Genomic DNA, 26,111 nt, shown 5'->3' with positions numbered 1-26,111 from the left:
TATTTGTTATCTAAGTATTTAAATAAAATACACGCCGCCTGTAAACTTAGTTAACTGCTACATCAGAAAATAATGTGCTGAAATTCTTATTACATTGTAAGTGACGAAATATTTACATGGTGTATTTAAAAAAAACCAGAATAATCCTTTCCAATATAAAATTTAAAAAATATTCTATAACAAAATGGAATTGTGTGACCCGATGTACGTAAAGCGCACGTAATAAGTAGGAAAAGGGAGAGAAATTAAAATATCAGCGTTTTATGTCACAAAATATTGAGGTGCATAGTAGAACTAAAGTGAATTTGATGTTTTAATGTTTACTAAAAAAACATTTTTAAAACAGTCTAGATACTAACGATTAATATAGGTAAGATGTGAATGCACGATTAATTTAGTTATTGTATTATCAAAATGGTGACACAGAGTGTATGTTGTGAAGGAGGTGATATTGTTATCAGTTTTTAATATATGCACTGATTACTATGTTTACGTGAACTGATTTGTTACTACAAACTTTAGTGCATTATACTTAGTAGTTAAGTAGCGCGAGAATGCGATGATGATTTGACTAAAAGAACGCGTTTTGGATTTAAAATACTCCTAGTAAATGTAGAGAAAGGTTTGTTTTGTATGAATAAATAATTAAGTTGGTACGGTACTCGTATTGTTATGTAGAGTATTGCTACAAGGAAATTTGAAACCTATCACTATTAAGTTAGATTTATTTCAGAGTACGTGCCTATTTCAAGAAAGTTTTGCTTACTGAATATTTCTTCAAGCCATTATTCAATCACAGTTCACATGTACACTCCAACACGTAACTTTCACCTGAAACTTACTGAACCGAATCACACTAGTACACATACACACACATACACACAAATCTCAGCTAACTTTTCAGACTGCTTGGCGCTTCCAAAATTAGCTCTATTACCGTCTCTTTTCAACCCCTATTTTTAGAGTATCGCTGTCCCGTTCTCTCTCGTAGCTTTTCTTGAGCTTTCCCTGACAGTAGCCGGGCATGCGCAGTGCGTCCCGACGCACGTGTTATGCTATCTCCTCGCGTGTTCTGATCGCCTGGTATCGGGCGCGCCTAGGGCGGCCGCGTCGCGCCGCCGCCGCCGCCCAGCGTACCAGCCGCCCTATCCTTCCCGCCCGCCCAGAAGCTCAGACGATCGCCTACGATACGGTCCGCTGCCGAGTTGTGGGGGAAAGTCGCGCGCACGTGCACAACTTACGCGCGATTTGAAAATAATATTTTTGTGAGAGGAAAAATGTTTAACGAGTGTTTCTGATTATTTTTTGAAGAGTCCCCGAGGATCCCTTTTTTCGTCCCTATCCCAGATTTTTTTGATTAATTTATTTTTTTCCCTTTAAAAGTTTGTCGTATATTTCTGTAATTGATTGGTGTTGTTATTAGACGCAGGTGTGTAGTGCTGTGTGTGTGTCTCCGTGTGGCTGTTGTCTGCTGATGATCTTCAGGTCCTGAGCCGGCTTCGGTTGCAGTTTCAAGAATGAGGAGATACTCAGCTATGCCAGGTTAGTGGAGCATTAAAACAACAAAAAAATGTTAAACACGCATAAATTGTAATATTTCTCCATCATGACTAATACTTCAAACTTCATGCGTTTAATTAAATAACTTTGTAAACATTTCATAATTAAATTCCTTGTCAAAAAACAAGGAACATATTTAAAATTACTTACATTAATTTATTACAACTTTAGCATACCACTAATAATATCATAAAATTATAGAGAGGTTTCTCTAATGCCGTCCTTAGGGCTTCAAAAGATGAATTTAGGCCGCTTCATTGACTACGCGTTAGTCCTTGCTTTATCTGCTAAGAGAGTAATAGAAGCACTGGCTTAAGTAGAATTTAGGACAACAATGGAATGATGGATATGCTAATAGGAAACCTTTTTTTTAATAAACTTTATGAGTCTTTTTGTGTCGTAGATTTAGTCTAAATAGTTTGAAAATTGTAGGAATATAGTTTAACATGGGTTTTACGTTTCAGATAATGATGCACTTACACTATGTACTTTAATGCCTATGAGGGTGGCATTATTATGTCTAATCAAACCCTATTTAAATAAATAAAGATATAAAAAAATGTACTTTAGTTTGTAACGTTTGATTGAAGTCATTATTTTGATATTCAATTACTTAAATTTCAAGACAAATGGAAAAGAAAAACTACAACAGCCGGTCATATCACTTTTTTACTAAGAAAACAGTAGCAAAGACTCTTTAGCGAAATAGTTCAAGTCGACATTACTAGGTACTTTCTACACCCTTAATAATAGTTATAAATTAAAATTGAACTATAAAATTTCGGGAATAATAAAAAAAAATCTTTGGGTGTAAGGTATAAATATGTAATGTAATGTGTATTGTAAAGTAGGTATAATTTTAGGGGTGGGTGATGAGTTAACACAGTCCATTGACAAGCCTTAACATGCTCGACTGAACAGGTTCATTACCCAAAATAGATTTCTTCTTTAGAACATTTAAAGGTGAAAAGTTGTCAATTCATCAGCTCGTTTATAAGTTATAGCTTGGCATTTACGATTCATGTGGGAGTCACATAACAGTGACCTGTAAAACGTTTGATCCAAAGAGCTGTTTGGCTGTTACCTCACCAATCCTCGTAAAATTGCTCATTGATCCCTGAGGGTTGGTAGAACGGGTTTAATTTGGTTTTTTATAAGTCTACCTGCTGTCTCCCTTTTGGTGGTTAAGGAAGCCTTAAAGAGATTGTAAAGTTATATGAGGTGCTGGTTTTATGTCATCAAATGTAATATTTAGGGGAATGAGGTTATAAATACATACTTACAATAGTGTTGTAATAAACGAATAAATTAAGCTTTAAGTAATGTAAGGTAAAGGTTAAAATTCTACTAATATTATAAATGCGAAAGTTTGTGAGTTTATGTGTATGTTGAACCCGATTAATCTTCAGGGTTATCAGTCCGATTTGAAAAAATAATTTTGTGTGCATAGTCCATTTTTCGAGGAAGGTTATATGGACTAAACAAATAAAATATCACGCCACGATCAATAGAAGCCCAGCAGAACGGGGTGAAACCACGCTACTAGTTGCAAAGAGTATAATAAACGAAAACATTTTACATGAAAAAATTTCATAAAAAATTTAGTGCACAGAAATTAACTGCCGTACTCAGAACCAATTAATGGTTACTTAACCCAATCCTTAGCAATTATTTTCGGTACAAAATCGTTACTAAGGAATAGTTTAAGTAATCATTAAATGTCTCTGAGTACGGCAGTTAGTGCCTAATTAAAGTAGAGTACAATATTGAAACACTACAACAAAACGACAACACTTTAATAACAAGTCGGCATCACAATAGAAACGTCACTCCTAACCTCACTCAACATTTCAGTACCGTATACATTTTACAGCAATTCATCAAGAGCCAAGTTTAACCCTTATAAAATTCCGTCCCAACTTGTATATAATGCACCCGTCGAGTACTTTGTAAATACAAATAAAGTATGGAGCGGACTCGAGGGTACTTGAAAGATTTAGATTTAGGCCGTTTTAAAGTTTGAACAGCATCAGCTCCGTTTGTACAAGGATTCCGGATGGTTCTTGCTTTTATAATAACAGTAATAACAGGGTTAATTTTGCAAGTTATTCGTGTTTCTTTTTGTTGCTTATTTTTGTAGGGTTTTTGTTTAGATGTGAAATTGAAGAAATATGTATAGCTTTTAGTGGTCGGCTGTTCGTAATGTCAAGGCATTTGTGTTTCGTGTCAGAACCGAACTTACGACTTTGCGTTTCAGGATGTTGCCCAGGCTCTGTGCTAACCAAGTAACGTATCGTCACGCCCTTCATCCCCGAAGCGATAAGTAGAAGTGCCTCGTGTACAATATACACCCATTTTTCACTATTTGTATTATGTCCCATGTAATAGGGGATGAGCCTATTGCCATATATCGGACACAATTCCAGACACCGTGCTAATGAAAATTTTTCGAAATACTGAAAACAATGCAGAATAATTTTGTAACTAAGTAATCATTATTAGTTGTAATACTGATTGAATGTCAAAAAATTACATAAATGAATGAATGTGAATGAAATATACAAAGCAAAAAGCCCCTAAGTCCAAGTAACCTTCAGACACAAAACTACAATCCCAGCTGCCACATTTGAAAACCATGACAAATACTAAAGATTAATAACTATTCATAACTATCAAATATAATATGACCCTATCACCGAAAGGGTTTTCAAACTAAACAAGACAAAAGGGTTTCAAGTCGAGTTAATCTGATGATAACTCGATTAATTGGGTATCGTTTCTGTGGGAACCTACCGATTTCAGTTATAAATTTGATTCGGGTTAATCCTCGCCTATACGTCTGGATATTACTTGGATTATTAAATTTGAGAGACAAATTCTGATAGATGATGGATTTTACTCAAAAAGTTTTGGTTCATGTCATTTTTAGGTTACCGTTGTGTTTATGTCGTTTTAAGCTCATTAATTTATTCTATTAACTTAAATCCGTTTATCGGTAACAGGATTTACTATTTTTGTGATATATTTGGAAACATGATCGCTGAATAAAGGTTTGGTTATAATTTTAGATAGTAGTAGGTCCTCTATCATGATGAAAAATTGATGTCAAAATTATACTATTTAATGAAAAGGTTTGTTGTACCCGATTTGGTGGTGTGGGTTTTAAAAACACAATCAGAAAAAGTATAACAAAATACATACTGAATTAATTATCATGTTATCGGCTTACTCGCTTTACTGTTTGACGGAGAACTCGACTAGTTTCAAGTCATGCTAGAGGTTCATATACTATATGAGCAGCATTCCGTGACACATGACGCAGCGATGTTCGCGCTGCTACTCAGTAGCTACTGAATATGAGCTTCTAGCGTGACTTGAAACTAGTCGAGTTCCTCGTCAAACAGTTACGTGAGTAAGCCGATAACATAATAAATTAAAGTAGATATTATCTGATATCAACCATCATAACGTTCATAAAACAGACCACATCTGGCTACGATAGATTTTCACTTTAATTATAAACAATATACAACTAATTCTATAGAAATCTCATTCGGAAATGACGTTTGCAACATGTTATCCGCCACTAAAACCGTTTACACCACCAATAAATCTGCAATAATTCTGCTGCAAGCAATTTTGAGCTGTCTGCCATAAATCGAAGATGAAAAATGCAATGATACCGATATCACTGACATCGTAAATTCGTTTTCGATAGAAATACAATAATATTATTGCGAGATCGATTCGCGTGCTCTTGCACAAAATTTTGAGGAGATAGAGAGAGATGGAATGTGAGATGATAATGTCAGCAAACTTTTTTGTTCTATAAATAAACTTGATACATTTTTTAAAGTGTGACAATCATCCAATGATTATCCCGCCCTGGGCGAGGCGAGAGAGAGTGTCAAACTGTTACTGACTTAAAACAACCCCGTTCCTACTCCTGCTTTTCGAGTCGTATCCTCGGTAAATCCGCCAGGTAGTCTGCAAATCTCGCAGCTATTTAATCAAAATTGACGTTATTACCTACCTGCTAATCATGAATTTCACTAATTCTTATGCGAGTTTTATTTTGAAGTAGGTACTTAAATACTCATCATCATAATTAGCCACAGGACGTCTACCGTTGAACATAGGCATCCCCCAATGACTTTCAGATACTCCTGTTGGAAACGACCTGCATCCAGCGAGTCCATGCGACCTTAATCAGGTCATTCGTCCACCTTGTCGACGTCCTACACTGGCTTGCCGGTATGCGGCCTCCACTTGAGAACCTTTCTGCCACAGCAACCGTAATAACTTAAATAGTACATAGACAAAAGTCTGGTTTTATTTTTCTTTATTAAAATCTAACATGGTTTCTTAGGTATATATGTAGCACCATATTTATGAACTTGTAGATAACATTAGTTGCAAATAATTGCATCTTGTTCCATCTTGAAAAATATAACAAACATCTATTTTCCATTTCCACGATATAAAGTTACTACTTTTTAAATTTTGTGCTAATGCTGGCAAATGCGAGCCTCCAACAATTGAATCAGCTTCGTGTCGGACTGCGAGACTGACATGCTTTCGCTTTAGTATAGAGTTTGTACCTGAATTATTTTGAACTTGTTCAAAGTCATTTTATGTTTTGATGATAGTTGTCTCATAATACCTTCGCATCTTATGTAACTAGGTTCTGCCAGCGGCTTCGCTCGCAGTTCCGTGGGATAAAAAGTGCCTTATCTGTTATTCCAGACAATAATAATCTACCCTTGTTCCAAATTTTGACGTGATTGAGTAATAGGATGTACACAAACTCATAAACATTTGCATTTATAATATTAATAAGATTGAAATATTAGTTATGTGATTACATTATACAGAACTGTTATTATGATAATGATAACCATTAAATACATGTATTATAGCTTATATAATTTTGGTTCTAATTTAGTTATAAGAGGGTTTAACATGTAACCTCCACTAAGTACATGTAATAAACATCAGTGGGTAGACAGACCGCAGACCGAAACAACTACCGACAGTCTTAGTAATTTTTTTGGCTTCCCCCACGTGGACATGTCCAGTCATTTGTGTAATGTGATTTTCATTTGTCTTAATATAACACAAATTAAATAAAGACCCATATTGACGTTGAAGAATGTTAATATCAAAGAAAAACAAAGACTGGTCTTGACTTTTCAGGACAGTTTCAATCAATATAACATCATTATCATCAGCATATTATTTTAAGGGTCTGACGTAAAGTAAGTCAACGGTTGCACTAACGTATCATCGGTCCAGTGTGAACAGTCAAGTGATTTTCTTTACATTTATCTGTTCTGGCGTTACGCGACCGATAATACGCGACGTATGTTCAGATATGAACCGACCCTGAGCGGCCAAAGGCGTCTTCTCACACGAAAAAAAATTGAGTATTAATCGCCACGCTTGCTCAATATGGGTTGGCGATTTCAAACTTATAGTTAAAAATTATGTCCAGGTTTTCTCACGATGTTAACCTTCACCACTTGTCGGTGATGTCTAAATAATCTTAGGAAGTACATATAACTCGGAAAAAGTCACATTGGTACTTGCCGTTGGTAGGATCCAATGCTTCTCATGCATGAGAAGCGGGCGTCTTAAACCTCCGAGCCACCACAACAGAGAAGATTTTTAATACCACAACTAGCTTTTGCCCGCGACTTCGTTCGCGTGGAATAGTGACTTCCGGCAAATTTTTGGTTTTAACCACATAGTTCCCGATCTCGCGGGATCTCTTCAAAAATGAGATGTGGAAGATATTCCAGGGAACTCTTCAAAAATCAACATAATGAGCTCTGCGTTAGATTTTAATAGATGTATACTCACTTAGGGCATTGAAAAAATAGTTTAAAAACGGACTTTAACTAAAGAAATATTATAATCTTTCCGAACTTAAGATGAAAACTAACTTAAAACTAAAGAAAGCTACGAATTACGAATTTATAACAATTAAAAAAGAAATTATATTAGAACCTATCCTTTATGCTATAATAACCAAGCTTAAACTAAATAATTTAAAAGAAACGACTTAAATCTAATCTAATTAATTTATAAATTAGACTTACAATTTTATTAAAAAAACTAACTACAGTAACTACTAATAATCGATATCAAACTAAACCTACGTTAAAAAGTTTAACCAGAAAACCAGGAAAACCCAACAAATAAACTTATTAATTGACAAATACAACGAAATCAATTTAGAATATACGAAACAGCAGGACCACTACAGACAAATAATCATACGACTGATAATATAATACACATTTTCTACAATAGTACCGAAGCGCTCGGCCGATACCCAACCAAATAATTGTAACAAAACCATAGCGCAATCTATTTCGCTCCCAACGCCATCTATCGAGGATAAAGACAACTTGGATTATTTATTTATACTCCGTTCGGGCATTTTCTTTGTACTAAAAGTTTAATTATATTGATATAATTTTTTTCATACCTTTTTACTATTTGTTAACTTTTTTCGATGAATTAAAACAATAACATGAACCGAAGTCGTGTCACGATCGACATAGAATTATCTATACTCCGTTAGAGCGTTTTCTTTGTACTAAAAGTTGTATTATGTTATATTTTTCATTGCTTTTTACTATTTTGTAAAAACAAATTTCCAATGAATTAAAACAATAACATGAACTGAACAATTGTAATTACACCATTGCGCGATCAACGCCATCTATCTACGGAGTATAGGAACAGCCCGACATTGTTCAATTCCGTACTATAAGTACGAAATTGAACAATAGATGGCGCTGTATGTCCGGAATAAATTTATTTTTTATTTTATTTTTTTTATTTTTATTTTATTTTTATTTTATTTTTATTTTATTTTTATTTTATTTTTATTTTATTTTTATTTTATTTTTATTTTATTTTTATTTTATTTTTATTTTATTTTTATTTTATTTTTATTTTATTTTTATTTTATTTTTATTTTATTTTTATTTTATTTTTATTTTATTTTTATTTTATTTTTATTTTATTTTTATTTTATTTTTATTTTATTTTTATTTTATTTTTATTTTATTTTTATTTTATTTTTATTTTATTTTTATTTTATTTTTATTTTATTTTTATTTTATTTTTATTTTATTTTTATTTTATTTTTATTTTATTTTTATTTTATTTTTATTTTATTTTTATTTTTATTTTATTTTTATTTTATTTTTATTTTATTTTTATTTTATTTTTATTTTATTTTTATTTTCGGTGGGGAGGTCTCTCCTTCTCGGGTTTGACCCGGTGAAAATGAGCATCGCGTCCCGCGACCCGCAGGAAAAACGGTGCTCATTGCCCCCTACTAATTATTAATTTATAACTCTCCTCCTTCCTCTTCTGCTGACTTCTTTTATTTTTTATTTTTTCTTCTGATTTTTATTTTATTTTTATTTTATTTTTATTTTATTTTTATTTTATTTTATTTTTATTTTTATTTTATTTTTATTTTTATTTTATTTTTATTTTATTTTTATTTTATTTTTATTTTATTTTTATTTTATTTTTATTTTATTTTTATTTTATTTTTATTTTATTTTTATTTTTATTTTATTTTATTTTTATTTTTATTTTTATTTTTATTTTTATTTTATTTTATTTTTATTTTATTTTTTGATTTTTGAAATAAAAATATATCTATGTCCTTTCTAAGGTTCTAAACTATATCTGTACCAAATTTCAACCAAATCCGTCAAATAGTTGCGGAGATTAATGGTATAAGCATAGAATGTTCGACGTGATTCTTTAATTTGACATAACTTTTTTATTTATGAACCGATTGACATGAAACAAACACTAAATGTAAATTTAAGCATCCCACAATATATTCGTGAAAACCGCATCCAACTCGGATCAGCCGTTTCTGAGATTAGCGCGCACAGACGAACAGACAAACAGACAAACAGACAAACAGACAAACAGACAAACAGACAAACAGACAAAAAAAAGTTAATTACATTTTTGGGTTCGACATCGACATAACAATAACCCCTGCTATTTTTTTTATTTTTATTTTCAATGTACAGACAGCACTTTTCTACGATTTTATTATATGTATAGATTGGAGGAAAATATACAAAATTGGAATAAAATCAATAAAATACGAGTGCCTTTAACCATTCCGTTCCTACTTCTTCTTTTCGAGCTGGTAACCTACTGGGTAGTCCGCAGCTCCGGAAAATACGAGTGCCTAAAATTACACTTAATGGATTGATTCCTATGTAAGTAATCAAATTTCAAAACGGCATTTCAATAATTGCACGTAAAATATTAACTTAACCCAAATTGAACGTTTTGTATATTATAATAAGAATGATATTTCAAATAAACGAAGTACTTTAATTTAGATTAAGACAACGTTACTAGCTTTCAGTAATTATGTGGACTATTGTGTCTGAGCTAACTTAGGTGACGTCTCACGCGACGGTACAATAGCAATTTCCCTCACTTAATTAGTGGTTATTTAATTCTGAATGGACACAAGACAATGTAGCTAATATTATTATCTCTTGTATTTTTCCGTTATTAAGTAGTGTTTGTGTATGGAATTGGGTCCTGTGTATGACGATATTTTTGTTCCCTATTAGAAAGAAGTAATACATTTATTTAACAGGCGAATAGTGATGTTTATACATTGTCATCTACGCTTTCCTTTTGAGTTATAAATTAGGTAATAACAACACAACACAACGTCACGCCTTTTATCCCCGAAGGGGTAGGCAGAGGTGCACATTACGGCACATAATGCCGCTATACAATGTACACTATACATTATAAGTCCCATGTAATAAGTGGTGAGCCTATTGCCATATACGGGGCACAATTCCAGGCTCCGTGCTACTACTGAGATTTTCGAAAAACCGAAAAAAGCGTAGTAATACTTTGGCCAACCCGGAAATCGAACCCGAGATGCCATGGACGGCAGTCGCACTTGTGACCACTCGACCAACAAGTCAGTTATATATGGTCATCCACACTTTCTTTTTCGAGGTATAAAAATTAGGTAATAATAACTACAAATCAATACCATTTACAGAAACACCTCAATATAAGGCTGAGTACAGAAAAGCGGTTCGACGACGAATCATGACGAAAATTAAGGCATATCCAGTAGGTGGACACTCAGGATACGAACTAAGATAAATTGAATCCATCAGTCACACATCAGTGGCACCGGGTCGTCTACCTGAAGATGTGTGTGTGTGTGTACGGGGAATATGGGTCATTTGTGTCAACTGACATGGAAAATGCAATTACTACTATATTCTTTTTGATGTTTTTGCAAATGGAAGAGGTAATGTTTTTATTTGAATAATAATGATACACATTTTTTTTTTACGTGTAAATAGGGTAGTATTGTAATTTTTGTTTTATAGTCTAACAGGTACATTGATTTAAGTAATAGAGCATATTAATAGAATAACATGTGTACACATGTTATTTTAAGATTTACTTACTACCGATAAAATATTGATTTGGAATACCGTGTGTCGTTTCGATTTACTACATTTTATAGAGTATCATGACACAGTTAGGTCCCTCTTTTAAACTTTTATTTCGTTTTATATAAATATTGATTACTTAAAAAAATACATATCTAATATTTTTTTATGATTTAACTGACGTACTACTCCGATTTATTATTTTCTTTCTGTATCTACTACCTTATTATTAGAAGTTTGGTTAATTTCATTGTACGATAAACTATGTAATCTACGATAAACTAAAAGTTTGACGTATTAATGCAACGTAAACCATCGCATTATGTGTTTTCGCGTACATTATAACAAGACAAAACCAATTCTTCTAATCAACACACAAAACTAAAAAAAAAACACAATACGTCCAAACTAAACACTTCAGCTGTTACACCAAACAGACAAACAATTCTTGGTAAATGAGAAAACGCGATCGTTGCTTTATCTCAGGAAACATAGTCCGCTACACTTTGCGCAAGAATTGTGAAGACAATGGAACACAATAGAATTGTTCCTCCATCATAAATAATGCTGGTAAGCTATATACAACCGCCATACTCTTCCCATGATTACTAGGTTTTTATTGATGATGTTTAAAGTCAAAGTCAAATATTTAAAATTTCAAGAAGCGGTCAATTATAATGAAAGCAATACTTTATGTAACAGCTTACCCACGTAACTGTTAAAGGAAGTTCTACTTATCTTATCTATTACGTGTCTTGTGTTGCGCTGATGAGTATGAGCCCGCAGCGCGGCTTGAAATTGGTTAAGTTATTTTGAAAATTAGTCATGTGTAACTCGCTATACATATGTTATCTACATCTACACTAATGTATAAAACTGAACAGTTTGTTTGTTTCGTTGGATTATTGTTGGAAATTATATATAATATAATATTATTGGAAAACATATTTTTTCGTTGGATAGTCTATTTATTGAGAAAAGCTATAGGCTATAACGCATCAGGCTACAATTAATAAGAGCCGAGCAATGCTAGTGAATCCGCGAGGCAGTAGTTAGTTTAATATATTTCACGAGAATTACGATACAGAGTTTTTGTTCTTATGTTAATGTATAGGAAACATAGGCCGCTACATTTTGCGCTAAAATACTGAAGACAATAGGAGAGTATGAATTGTTGGTCCCTCATAAATAACACCGCTAAGTTGTATAGAGCGGCCATATTCTTTCCATCTCTTGATTACTAGGTTTTTGTGGAAGATGCTTAGCTGTTGGTCAAATGCTAGGATTTTTTATGGGATATTTCTTTTAGAAAAGTTTTGAAATGTCTGAACCGGTTAATGCAAATTAGTTCAGTGTTTTTATTATTGTTATACAGGTACGATGACAAATCTATAACAAGATATATTGTATATTTTTGTTTTGGAAACGATAAAAAAAAGCTGTAAGCGCGCCGTTTGCATGCTGACAACGTGCTTACAGTTTTTTACCCGACTTCCTTGTATTGACGTTATGAAATATATCATACTACATAAGATTTAATGTTCACATTTTAATAATTTTACTGTATGCAATAATTCTAAGCGAGTATAAAATATTACAGGTTCTCCGTTGTTAACAACAACAAAACTGATACAACTACAATCAATAAAATAAACACACTTTTATAAAGTTATTTTAGCAATATTGTACATTAGTGAGGGTGAAATCAAGGTCAAACAGTGTTTTTATTGTATTAGTGATAACAATAGTGATAAACTATGATAAAATATGATAGTAATCATAGGGCGAGTCTATAACATGACATCTTTGTCTATTCAAAATATTATTATATGTTTGGAATAGGATGGGTGGACGTGGATATGTAGATAGAATGAATAAATTGTTTTTACCAATATTTTAATGCTAGATAATCGAGTGAAGTTATTTCTCCTAAAAATTCTCGCATATTTTATTTAAATCTTAAGTTATAACCGCCGTACTCAGAGTCATTTAATGGTTACTTAACCCAGCCCTTAGCAATTGTTTTCGATACAAAATCGTTACTAAGGAATAGTTTAAGTAATCATTAAATGACTCTGAGTGCGGCAGTTACTGTATTATTAAAATCGTTGGTTAACATGGTATTGGCGACTGTATAAGCCTAAAACTGAACTGAATATTTACTATACTTCCTACTCTGTAAACAGAAGGTGTTGGTATTTAATAAGTAAAGAAATGGGGTACCTGGAGTAGCATATTTTTATTTACGTACCTATTTCATCATCATTATCATCATCCGAGAGACGTCCACAGCTGAACAAAGGCCTCCCCCTTAGTCCTCCACGTAGAACGACAAGCCGCCACCTGCGTCCACTGACTCCCCGCGACTCTGACGATGTTTAAGTACCTATCTTTAACTAGCAAATTAAGACACAATAAAAATGCAGTTCGAAACCAAGGTCGTTTTTTTCTTTTACGCTAAAACAAACTTAATTCAAAATGATCCATAGTAATTAGATCGTTACTCAGCATTTTATTAAAAACTACTTTTTTCCAATCAATTTGAGCATCACATCCGTAGAAGGTTCCAGGCGAAATTGGAAATGAATCCGTTTGGATTAAGTGCTGCTGACTACTCGTAATTCTTAGCTGATATTGCAAAGTGAATTTAAAATTGTTTCACCTGTGTGTGTTTTTGGAAAGGATACAAGAATGGTTGATGGCAATTTGTAATGCTTATGGTGCAATTTTGAAACCAATGTAACATGATAATAGTTCTATTTTGCTTCACACAAATAATCGTGTTGCGAAGTATAGATAGCAAGATAATGTATCAGAGATACTGTAAAAATCATTTTTTTTAAAAGAGTAACGATGGAGTTTCTTGCTCGTTCTTCTCCATTCGAAGCAACTCTTCGGAACGAGCGCCTAGCTTCACTGACAGACAGACTGACGGACAATTCTATTTGACGTTTTGAAAGTGCCTAATTTAGGATTAATTGAAATAAATGCTTTGACTTTGAAGCCAAAACGAATCCCAAAAATACAAAGAGTAAACTTGTTTACTTAATTGATAAAAATAGTTATTGAATAAATACATATTTTATACATACCTATACCTACTGACAGAGTTACGGGATAAGCCGACCCAAACCCTTTAAGGGACAATAATAACCAGCCAATCACATGACATTCTTTAAAGTTTCAAAGTAAACATTTACCACACTTATTGCAGCAGAGTTGAATAAACATATCGTAGTACAGAAATGCTCATTTAACTCATAAGCTTAGTGTCCGTTCCCAAAATTCGTTGCTCTTTTTTCACATAGATATATTTTACCTACATTCACACAAAGACTTTCCTTATATCCTTCATTACTGGCTCACATGTCCGCGCCATGATAATTGATTCCCCAATAACTTCCTGGTCACTGGATCCATTATCAATATACCTCTTATTAAGAGCCGAATCTATTATTCTTTTAGTCTATTTCCTGGTTACATTGCATTTTTCCATTAAAAGGTAAATTGAACTGTGCTTACAAAAAACATTTTGAGTGGCATCCCATTAGATAGGCTATAAAATTGTTAAAATCCATAACACGTTTTGTTAATTACATTTGCTTTTGTATGCTTTTTTTTTGTTAAATTCGGTTTTCAATTGAAAGTTTGACTTTTATATTCGGTGAACTTTAGGGTTATAAATATTTTTGTATAGAATAGCTACTTACAATTTTTTGGTATCATTGTTTTCATTCTAGTTATGATTATGTTTTTTTTTGAGGGGTAAATAATAATTATCCTATGACTTCTCCCGCTTTGGATGAGGCGGAAGGGAGTGTCAGACTCTTATTGACTAAAAACCACACCGTTCTTACTCCTACTTTTCAAGCCGGTCCCCCCTTTACCCCCTGTAAACCTGTAAATTAAATTATCAAGCAATACTATAAAATAACTAAACAACTAACATACAAATAAAATTGAAAATGTTCGCTCGTAGCTATTGTTAATTTTTAATCTAGTTGAGCTAAAAATAGTTTCACCTTATGACAAAGAGTAGGCGAATTAAATATTCAGCGGAACAAAGTAATTAATATACATATGAGACCATTTTAAGACAGTCCGTATGTATGCAGTAGTAGAAAAATCCGCCTTTTGTTTGTAAGAAAGATTAAGTATAAGTAAGTCATTCCAAGTGAGAAACTGTTACCGGGTTTTTCATTTGAAGCAGAGCAGCCCTCGCGTGTTTTTCTTGGCACCGATAACAAATTACCGGCTGGGCTACTACCATACCCTCCCGTAATTCGTAGTGGGTAAACAGTACTCTTTCAACAGAACCTAAAAAAACAATTCCCACAATCTTTAAATGCAATCAGTTTTTACTTTTTAGGGTTTAACTCGGTACTGCTTCATTTGCTGTCTGCTTTCAGACAAATTGTTCTTATTTTGAATGGAACTTGTGTTATAATTGGCAAACCTTTTTAGAACTATACATGTAATAAATGTGACTGTTTAGTTGTTTAGATGTTTGTCCGTCAATCACGTTGAAACTACTGTCCATTTTAATTTGATGAAGTTCTGTATACAGACAAGGTATAAGCTGACTTGGGTGATAGGATACTTTTTATCCCACGGAAATGCGGGCGAAGCCGCTGGCAGAAGCTAGTAGATAGATATAATAAGGTTGAATATTATAATGTGGTGAAGTTGTTCGAAATTAATGCGAACGTGAAATTAACTTTCGTTTAATTTCATTGTATTTTAACCTAATCATTTAAATCTATACTGACATTTCAATATAGAAAATCACCTAATCCAAACTGCAAACCAAAATTGCCGGCTCCGAAACTGTTATAATTAATGAAAGTGCCAAATCCTCTATTGGTTATCCGTCAATAATTATGCAAAGCATCACATGACCTTTAATTATTGTATGCCCACAACATGTTACCGCAAACAGGTGACACATTCAATATTAAACTACTTTCGGTATTGACTATCTGTTATTACGTCCATTATTAATATACAACGATTATTATAACAGGTATCGTTATGTTATTAACTTATAACATGTTATTGTTTGATTCCAAAAAATATTATAAGTATAATACAGTGGATTTTCGAAAAGTTTCTACAAATAGAAATGAAACTATTTTTCTTCAATAAGGTGTAACTTTAATTTCATGTGAATATATTTATAGTCCAAGTATTGAAACCTAAATCGTGTATGATGTGTGGCAATTTATACCCAAGACCCCTATTTTGGGGGAGAACATCATCCCAAGACTTTTCTCGCCTTGGGCGGGGCAAGAGGGAGTGTCAGACTTACTGGCTAAAAACCACTCCGTTCCTACTCCTGTTTTCCGAACCAGAGCCCCGGTAAACCCACGTTAGGTAGTTCTCAGCTCCGGACTGCATAACCCCTTGCTCAGCAATTGTAATAAACAAAAACGAGGCATTTGAACGATGACTTCGCAAAAACCCTTCTGTAATAATATACTCTTCAACACAAAATAACAACACAATAACAATAAGAAACAAAGAGGTCTTAACCTTTTTCACGAGTTTAACCCTACAGATATGAAGCAGTAATAGATATGAACCTCTGGCGTGCACGTACAAATCAAATATTTATGTCACGGGCCGCGGCTCAAATATATCTGAGAACCACTGTTCGGAGGTATCTATTTCTGCGTCATTTATCTCAAGTAGGATTCTGAATCAGTCGGGTATAAAAAGTATCGATATTTCGACTGTACGTATATTTTTGTTTCGTTTTTTGTGATGGTGAAGAATTTGGAAAATTTTTAATACAGCTGTGGTTGAGAGAGTTTGGGCTGAGAATTTTTAGTTTGATTAAGGAGTTTTTGACTTGAAAAGGCCACCTAAATCAAATTTAATAAAGATTAAGGCTTAACTAATAATCACGTTCATTAACAGAGAAAATCTTTACTAGTTTCGAGTCACAAATCGAATCTTCATGATGAGCAGCACGCAGCCGAGTTAACCGTGATTTTTAGTTAATTACGTATCATGATAGATATAATAAAAAAAATATTAAGACAACATAAATTCTCAAATTATTTAATCCATCTTTCTTTTCACGACAGGGACTTCTGGTGTCTCCGACTGTGGGTAGCCATCAGTGACGTTAATTAGTCGCCAATGAGCTGATCGATCTTTTCGTTTGTTTGTAAATTCTTGTGTAGGTACACAAGAACCATAAATTAATCAATATTGATCCCAAAAAATATACCATACAATTTATTTATCTTCTAAATTCCAAACATTTGAAAGGTCGCGCGATTTATTCACGCGATCCAGCCGGGGCGACAATTCGGATGGGTTTCACATGGGTATCGCCCGTGGCCATCACATTTATTCATCAATCAATCAAGTATGCAAATGTAAAAGCCCATGAAAAATGAATGCAAAATGTTTTTTATTGAATTTAGTTTTCAATCAGTTTGGGCCATTAGTTTTAAAAAAGAAAAAAATGCTATTATTTTATTACAGTTGATATTTCAATATCAACAAAAAAATACAAAAGTTTTTGTAGTATGATATATATTTAAAAAATGAACAGTGTTTTTTCTCTTTAATAATTGTTCAGATAAATGAGTGGAATAAACTAATAAATATAACTGTAAATTAATTCAACCAATACCTTTTTATTTGGGTAGATAAAATCATCCAATGACCTCTCGCCTTGGGCGAGGCGAGAGGCGTATCAAACTAAAAACCACTCCGTTCCTTCTCCTGCTTTCCGAACCGGGGTCCTCAGTAAACCAACTAAGCAACTACCCAGCATCTCCCGTCTACTAATACCTAGATATAACATTCATGTACCTACGGATCCTAAAATAAAATCTATTATTTATTATTTTAAACAAATTCCTGAATAATCATTAAGTATTCTAGGTCCTAATCCATTCTGGTTTTGTTTAAAGTCTAGCACAGTTCTAAACGAATATTGATAGTGCTTACAATTAATAGCTGAAATGGCTGGAATCGATTACCACGGCCAACGGATGATAGATTACAGTCGAATATTGAAACCAATACGATTCCTTTAGTAATTGTTCCTAAAAGCTTTAATGTCTCGATTACCACGTCAATATTTTTATTTGTACTTGTTAAATTAATGGTTTTACCCGATGAATGAGGGGAGCGGTGATGCGGAGGTTTAAACCAGTTTCTCATGTATGAAAATGCGGGTTCGAAACCTACCAACGAAAAGTACCAATGTGACTTTTTTGAGTTATACATGTCACGGGTTTGGATGTGATGTAGATTTGGATTTGTAAATGCACCCACGACACAGGAGAAAATCCTAGTGTGGGGCAACGTTTAGAAAAAATATGTGCATGGAAACATTAGTAGTGTCTCCATTCAACATGTTACAAACCACATAAACTTATTTTGTAACTTAACTTATTTAACATTGCTCATGTAATTTGTATATATACATTACAAAAATGAATTCCAAATTATATACCTAGTCACCAAAGGTAAAGTTTACAAGAACATTCAACGAAATTATTTCTATTTCAAGCGGTGTGTGTCTTGAAAACTTTTAAAAGTATTATCGACAGTTTACTTTTCCTTTTCTATTTGATTTACCGAAACTTTTAGTATTAATTATTATGGATATTGTTGACAATTAATGAACGAATTATTGTTGTGATATTTATCTTTAAATTTTGTTTACTCAAGTAGTTAATTTAAGCTTTTAGCCCCTTTTTTTATCCGGAGCTGCGGACAACGTAAAAGGTTACCGGGGCTCTAGCTCAGAGCAGGAGAAAAAACGGGGTGGTTTTAATCAGTAAGAGTCTGACACTCCCTCCCGCCTCACCCAAGGCGGGAGAAGTCATTGGATGATTTTCCCCCTCAAAAAAGCCCCTTTTTATGTTTCCCAAGCTAATTCCAGAATGCTCTTTAATAATTATTATGATGTAGAGAGCGAGACTAACTCGGCTATAGGATATGTGCTACTGAAAAGAACCCTACCCTAATAACTTCTAAATCTACCGATAGAATGCATGTACCCATTTCATATCAAGTAACGACAGCTCTCTCACAAGAAACCCATATCCTCTTATAATTTATTTTAGTAAACCTGTATGATTGCTAGTCTCACGGTCAAATACTCAAACGTCACACAATTTTAAGACGCTCTCAAGAATAGTTCTGTCACAAAAACTTCTTTATAAAAGACAGAGATATTTGAGTTTTAAAATTGAGTAGCGTTTCAGTATTCGAGCATCAAGGTCTCAGTTCGATGCAATATATACCTACTAAATAACTCCACTACGCTAGAAACATCTTCAGACAAACTCTAGCTACTTTAAGAACAACTTATATCGTAATTAATTAAATATAACGAGCTACCACGAGGCGTCAGTCACCTTGAATACTGGAAAATTAACGTTCAAACTTATTTCATTAATATAAAGCTGTGTTCAGACATCGCAGAGTAACTTGCTATGAGTACGCTTGAGTTCATGTTTGAGGATGCTAGGGGACGGTTAAGTTTTGATACTTGAAGTGTTAATGTCATGAACATTTTTGTGAATATTTGATTGTTTGTTGGAGGTGGCATTAATGTTGTAGTTTTTATCATAGTCATTATCTGCGTCACATCTCTTTACATTAGTCACAAACCGTTCACTACAGAGGAATACAAAATGATATCCCAACTAGTTTCTAGTGGATTTGCTGGTATTCCCGTGAGATTAAAAGTGTCCTTTTACCTAAATTACCTCATATCCTCATATCTATATACGAAATTTCATCAAAATCCGTTTAGTAGTTTCAGCGTGATTGACAGACAAACAAACAAACTTTCACATTTATAATATGAATAGGTTTTGTGATGACTTCCAAAACAAACGATTGGTAGTGACATGCTGCATCCAGTAATTTATGACATATCTACATAATATCTTGATTTTAATTATATAATATATTGTTCAGTTCTATCATACATATAATAATATGTAATCTATACTTTTTCTTCTTATAGATATATTATAAATTGTATATTATACAAGCCTTTTCTATAGGTATCTCGAGCAGTAACGTTGCTCTTTATACATATCTCAACAAGTTTCTCAACGTGTGAACACAATTTAATTTCATATAAGTTTGAACATAAAATGTGATGTAGGTGTTGAATACTCATTTCTACGCATTGTCTCGACTGTTCATACGTTTATGAAACACTTAAGTTTTAAATTTTATACACATTGTAATATGGATGTGGTAGTTTTCAGTAATTTCCTCTGTCTTGTTAATAAGAAAATCAGAATTAATATAACACTTACAACTTTTTTGATATCCAAAAGGCAAAGTCCAATCTCTCGTTCACTTTTAAACCACAACAAGTTAACTTGCTTTAAGTTTAACGCAAAATAATATGCCTTTCACTATAACAACACAACTTATAACTACGATGAAAGCGATCTGCAATTTAGACCACAATTGCATCAGGGGGTGTAACTCAGTGGTAGAGTGTCTGCTTCGCATGCTGAAAGTCCTGGGTTCAAATCCCAGCACCTCCACAGTTAGTTTTTTAGATAAATACATTTATATATTTTTAAAGGTAAATTGAGTGGACTCAGAATCCATTTTCGAATATCTTTTAAAAAAGTAAATGGCATGTGAATATCAATTTTATTGTAGTATGGAATTTTTATTCTAGCTATTCATCTGAAAGTTAACAAAGCACCTAATTTATCTACATTATTGTTATCTAAGTTATAACCAATTATTTGTATAAGAGACCTAACACTCATATGAATGGCTTATAATTAAGTTATCAAATGTGAACATTAATCACTAGTCATTAATTTTGATAACACATGATCATAAAATTAAGCTATGCACATTATATCTGGGCGCCATATTTGATGATGGATATAGAGAGATAAAACTTAATTAGATAGAAATTATTTTAGTTTTGTGTGTTACCATCAAACGTTATTCATTATATTATCGGTTGGCGCAGTAGCGTGATTTGTATCGGAGCTGGGTTCTACCTAGCAGGTCTACCGGGGTTCCGGATCAAAAAGCAGGAGTAGGAATGGGGTGGTTTTTAATAAGTAACAGTTTGACACACCCTTTCTCTTCGCCCAAGGCGGGAGAAGTACTTGATGATTTTCCTCCCACAAAAAAGTGTGAGTTGTGCGTCGTGGTGTCCCGGAGGTATAAGACGCCCCGCTTCTCATGCATGAGCGCGCGGGTTCGATACCTAACAACGGCAAAGTACCAATGTGACTTTTTCCGAGTGCTGAGAATATTCATACTGATGTCAATTACTTGTTTTGTTTATAACTTTTTAATATTACATGAGTTACGTAGTAGATATCTAATAATTGTGTTTAAATTGCATAATCTAAATTGAATATGTTTTATCTCCAGGTGATTTTCCGGGGAATACTAGGAAATCAGATAAAACAAGAGTTAAGATGTATCTACTGTATAAATGATGCGTTGAAATTTTCAAAATAGTAGTTTAGTTCCAGTAAAGCTGACACGTCTCTCCTTAAAGAGCCACCTGAGTTCCTTGACTGAACAAGCTATGAATTAGTAAATTCCATCAAACAGCGCAGAAGAATATGTTCTACCATCCATGATATTATGCTATTCCGTAAGAAGCTGTGGCAATCTGTCTGAGCCATTAAATTTCATAACTGCCCTAGTAAAATTGTTAGTGCCACTGAAATTGATTGCTCTGACTGCCTTAGAGATATTTTTATTATGACACTTTAGTCCTTCGCATAAAATATTATGCCAATAGTGTGACGACGTGGTACTTGTTTAATGCCTATAATCGAGGTTGTGGAGTTAGGATTTTATATGCATATTAATGTTTTGTTTATGTGTAAGTATAAAGATTTGTGTTATGTTTGTGATAAGTGTTGTGTTGCAGATTATAGGAATATCTACATATAAGAGTATTTATTTATCTGTCTATAGTTATGTTGTTTCGTGGCATAGCATTAGATGTTAAACTTAGTTTTCATTATCTTATTTTTTTTTAAAACGGTCCCTCTAATTTTTCTCCAAGTGGGTGCGTTTACAAACATATTAAAAACATATAAAAACCCCCTACACGTTGCACTGCAGCCAGTTGCCCAACCACCAAACCAAACGTGCTTTTGTTCATTGGCAACAAGTTACACCAAAGTTTTCCACTTTTAATATACTTAAAGGCCTGCCATAAACTATAGTTGCTGAAGCAAGCACTTAAGTAAAGTTGAGAGAACACTAAAGCAATCATTAACAGATCACAACCCTTTACCAGCCATTTACTGCGAAACTAAAACCACGAACAGCTCTAAAAGTATTATATTATCCAATAAAATTCATATCACTATGTTATATGAAAATTTATTACAATCCTTAACACTCATTAAACGTTATAAATGTCATTAAAATTAATGGCGTTACTATAAAAGCCTAGTAAAATAGGGATAATAATGATTTTATAGATTTTTCTGAACCATTTATCTAATATTAGGCATTGTGTTAGCATCTAGAATAGAAAGCTAGGTACATAGTATCATCTAATGTTACATATCATTAATCTTTTATAGCCTCGTGAAGGCAAGAAATTATGTGCGTCATTACGTTAGTAGTTCAGTACATGATAACGAGCAAAAACGACGTATGCCGACGAGGGCGCTTTTCCACCAGAGATGTGCTATGTAGTTATGCTACGAAGATGTAATAGCTAAGCTGTGAAACTATGTGACCGTTTCCATCGATACTAAGCTATGTGGCTGTGTGAGGAAGATACGCAGCTCGAGTATAATATATAGATGGTAGGGAAGCCATCCACATAAAAAAATTATGTGCATTTTCCATATAAAAAACATAGCTTAATTGAGTCCGTTTTCATCAGTGCTAAGCTATGTGTACCGATGAACATTATTGGTGGAAGTCAAACGCATCCACAGCATGGTGGTGGAAAAGCACTCTAAGAATACTAAACACATACTGTGTCTGGCAATTTTTTTTAGTAAAATTCGATATTTTAGATAGTCTGTTGGGAATACCAGAATCATAAAAATATGATCAAACGTTACAGATGGGTTTTATAAAATTTTAACAAACATATTTATTACACGAAAATAATTACAGCTGACTCAAGCGGGCTTCCCAAGTAAGCATTAAACATGCCTAGTACAGAAATATCTCAGTCTAAACATAATTCCTTAATTTCGTAATAACATAAGTAAATAAGTAAACATAAGTATTTTTGAGTCATTTGATTTCAGTGACTGCCTCGTTGGTCGAGTGGTCGCACATGCGACTGCCGGACAAGGGGTTTCGCGTTCGATTCCCAGATCGGCCAAAGGGTTACTGGGCAGTTTTTCGAAAGTTTCTCAATGGTAGTACGGAGACTAGAATTGTGCCCTGTATATGGTAATAGGCTTACCTCCTATTTACATGGGAACTAAAACACGAACGGTGAAAAGTGGGTGTACATTGTATAGCGGCATTACGTGCTGTAATGTACACCTCTGCCTACCCCTTTGGGGATAAAAAGCGTGACATTATATTAAATTCAGTTCAAATTAGTAAAGTTGATTCCAACTAAAATCGAAGTAGAAACCATTTAAAGATTTGGTTTCCGAGTCAGCAAAGATTTTATTTGGTTCCTTATCCAAGCCAATCTGCTAAAACATTGGTTTAAATTCTCTCTCTTCGTTTCAGTTTAATTTGGTTTAATAGTCCGCATAGTTACGTAAGCCTTTTGAAGTGCTAAATCTAGTAACAAAAGGTTTATTTTTTTGTGGTTATAAGCCAGTAAATCAGTAAACAGATCACCTTGATGGTAATGGCCCATGGATAATCGAGAACACCAGAGGTGTTACAAGTACGTTGCCGGCCTTTTAGGGGTTAGGAATTTAAGGGTTATTGGGGAATCGGGGATTGGGAAGATTGGGAAGGGGGGTCTCCGGTAACCTCACTCACACAACGCAAGCGTTGTTTCACGTCGGTTTTCTGTGGCGTAATTTTTCATTATCAGTCAAAAGACGTCCACTGCTTATTCGTGTACCTATACATTGAATTTATATTAAACTACACAGCGATTTCCATTCCCCGCCTTCAACCCACGGTACAAATTAAATTTGTAAATGAATAGCGAATTTTATCGTCAAGTGTACAAATTGAATTCAATTACAAGTTACCAAAGTGCCTAATTGTTCAATTTCAGTAGCGCTCATGTGCTTAAAACTTTAAAGTAACTTGATCCAAAGTTAATTAAGCATTTATCTTTAACCTACTTTGTTTAACCTGAGTGTCTCCTTGTATAAAACAGAAAAATACATATTAAGTTACTAGCTTACTTCTTTCCGTGGAATAAAAAGTAACCTATGTGATATTTTGAACCACAATCTATCCTTGTTCCAAATTTAAGCAAGCTCCCTTCTGCCGTTTAGACGTATTTGAATAAAAAACATATACACAAACTCACAAACTTTCGCATTTATAATATTAAGTAAGATGTGTATTAATTATGTCATTTACAATCCATATACTTCGTATCTTAGATTTTTTATCTTTTTGGTCCTTTGAAACGAAGTACTAGAAAATTTATTTTAATAAAATATCATAGCACTTGAATGAGAATTTTCAACATAGATGTATTCAACACTAATGGGGTAGGTACTAGTTATACCTAATATACAGGTAGACTACAAAGGTCTTGCCATTGTACCCAAGGACCAAATTCCGTCCCTAACGACCTGATAGGAGCGTCTCTTTCAGAGATTAAAGGTTAACACCTAATCTAGAGGGTCGAGCCCTCATTCCAGAAGGTTCTATAGACAATTGAATAGAATACCATAACTTTGATCAACCACCCGGTCATTTTAACGAAATTTTTGAGATAGCTTACTGACGAAAGGAACGGAAAATTACGTTATGTACATTTTAATGATTTGAGGATAATTGTATATCACGTTAATGAATGAAAAACTATTGTTGTATAATAACTATCGTAATATAAACATAATAAATTGATTTATAGTAATACTCAATAGAAATTATTAAGAAATTCCTCTTACGAGTTTCAAGTTAGAACGGGAATCTTATTTGTGAGCAGCGAGCTTAGTGACGTCGCACAGCCAACTGAAAACGAAACGTAAAACATTTTCAAAAACAAAAAAAAAATATGGCAAAATACTCTTACGATACCGAGATTTCTTATTTCAACTGAAATGTAGGTAAGTCTTTCCTTTACTTAAAGTTTTCACTAACGATGCACTCGCCTTGAAAAAGGAAGGGATAGTTTCAGTTCTTTCTTTGTTAAAATATATTTTGGCACGAATGAAGACGTACATTTATACAGTACCTTTGTAAATTATAAGTCCACCTCTCATTTTAGCTAGTATTTCACAAAAAAATGCTAAGTTAATATAAGTGATTTATTATTTATAAATCCCAAGGTTTCCCTCAAGAGTTTTATAATACTTATGATATATTTAGATGTAAATGTACTATTATAATACTTTTAATACGCAAAACGCGACAATAAGTCTTATATAATATTTTATTTTATGTACAAAAATATGTGGCGACCGGTATTTACCAAGTATAATTATGTTATTTTGGTATTCGGCATGTTTATAGCTTTCCCACGTGTTGATAACAGTCGGAGGTGCGAGGTTTTCGTGACAAAGTGTATTAATGCTGCCTTATGTATCGATACGTTGGCCTAAGTTATAAGGTTGGGGGTACATTGAGGATTGGTTGAACGGGATAAAAATATAAGGAAAAGATGGAAACGCGTGTTACAAGTTACACGATGAGTTAATTATTATATTATCGGCTTAGTCAAGTAATTGTTTGACGAGGGACTTGACTGATTCACGACACGGCGATTGTCGTGCTGTTACTGATTTATTTAGAGAATATAGAATAGCAGCGTGACAGTCGTCGCGTCATGTGTCGCGGGATATGAATATGAGCCTCTATCATGGCTTGTAACCAGTCAAGTTCCTCGTCAAACAGTTACGTGAGTAAGCCGATAACATAATCATTAATTTAGTATGTCTCACGAAATTG

At 33.4% G+C, this 26,111-nt stretch overlaps 1 protein-coding gene and 1 non-coding gene across 6 annotated transcripts in view; both read left to right on the top strand.

Annotated features, from left to right (window-relative positions):
• Window positions 1–1,154: 1,154 nt before the first annotated feature.
• The window catches only part of LOC118273360 (dual specificity calcium/calmodulin-dependent 3',5'-cyclic nucleotide phosphodiesterase 1), a 531,383-nt gene continuing 506,426 nt past the window's right edge, over window positions 1,155–26,111 (top strand). For 2 of the 5 annotated variants that reach the window (XM_035590291.2, XM_050693916.1), the window contains exon 1: window positions 1,155–1,542. In XM_035590291.2, coding sequence (XP_035446184.1) covers window positions 1,518–1,542 — 25 coding nt within the window. In that variant the 5' untranslated portion in view covers window positions 1,155–1,517. The remainder of the gene's footprint in view (window positions 1,543–26,111) is intronic. The other 3 variants (XM_035590293.2, XM_035590292.2, XM_035590290.2) reach the window with 2 other exon arrangements.
• On the top strand, window positions 20,522–20,593 carry Trnaa-cgc (transfer RNA alanine (anticodon CGC)). Its single transcript has one exon. It is a non-coding gene; the product is annotated as a tRNA-Ala (tRNA).

The sequence above is a fragment of the Spodoptera frugiperda genome, chromosome 1 (genome assembly GCF_023101765.2).
Source record: "Spodoptera frugiperda isolate SF20-4 chromosome 1, AGI-APGP_CSIRO_Sfru_2.0, whole genome shotgun sequence".
NCBI classification, from domain to species: domain Eukaryota; kingdom Metazoa; phylum Arthropoda; class Insecta; order Lepidoptera; family Noctuidae; genus Spodoptera; species Spodoptera frugiperda.
The sequence above is the reverse complement of the archived record's forward strand: the minus strand, read 5'-3'. Positions and strand labels throughout refer to the sequence as shown.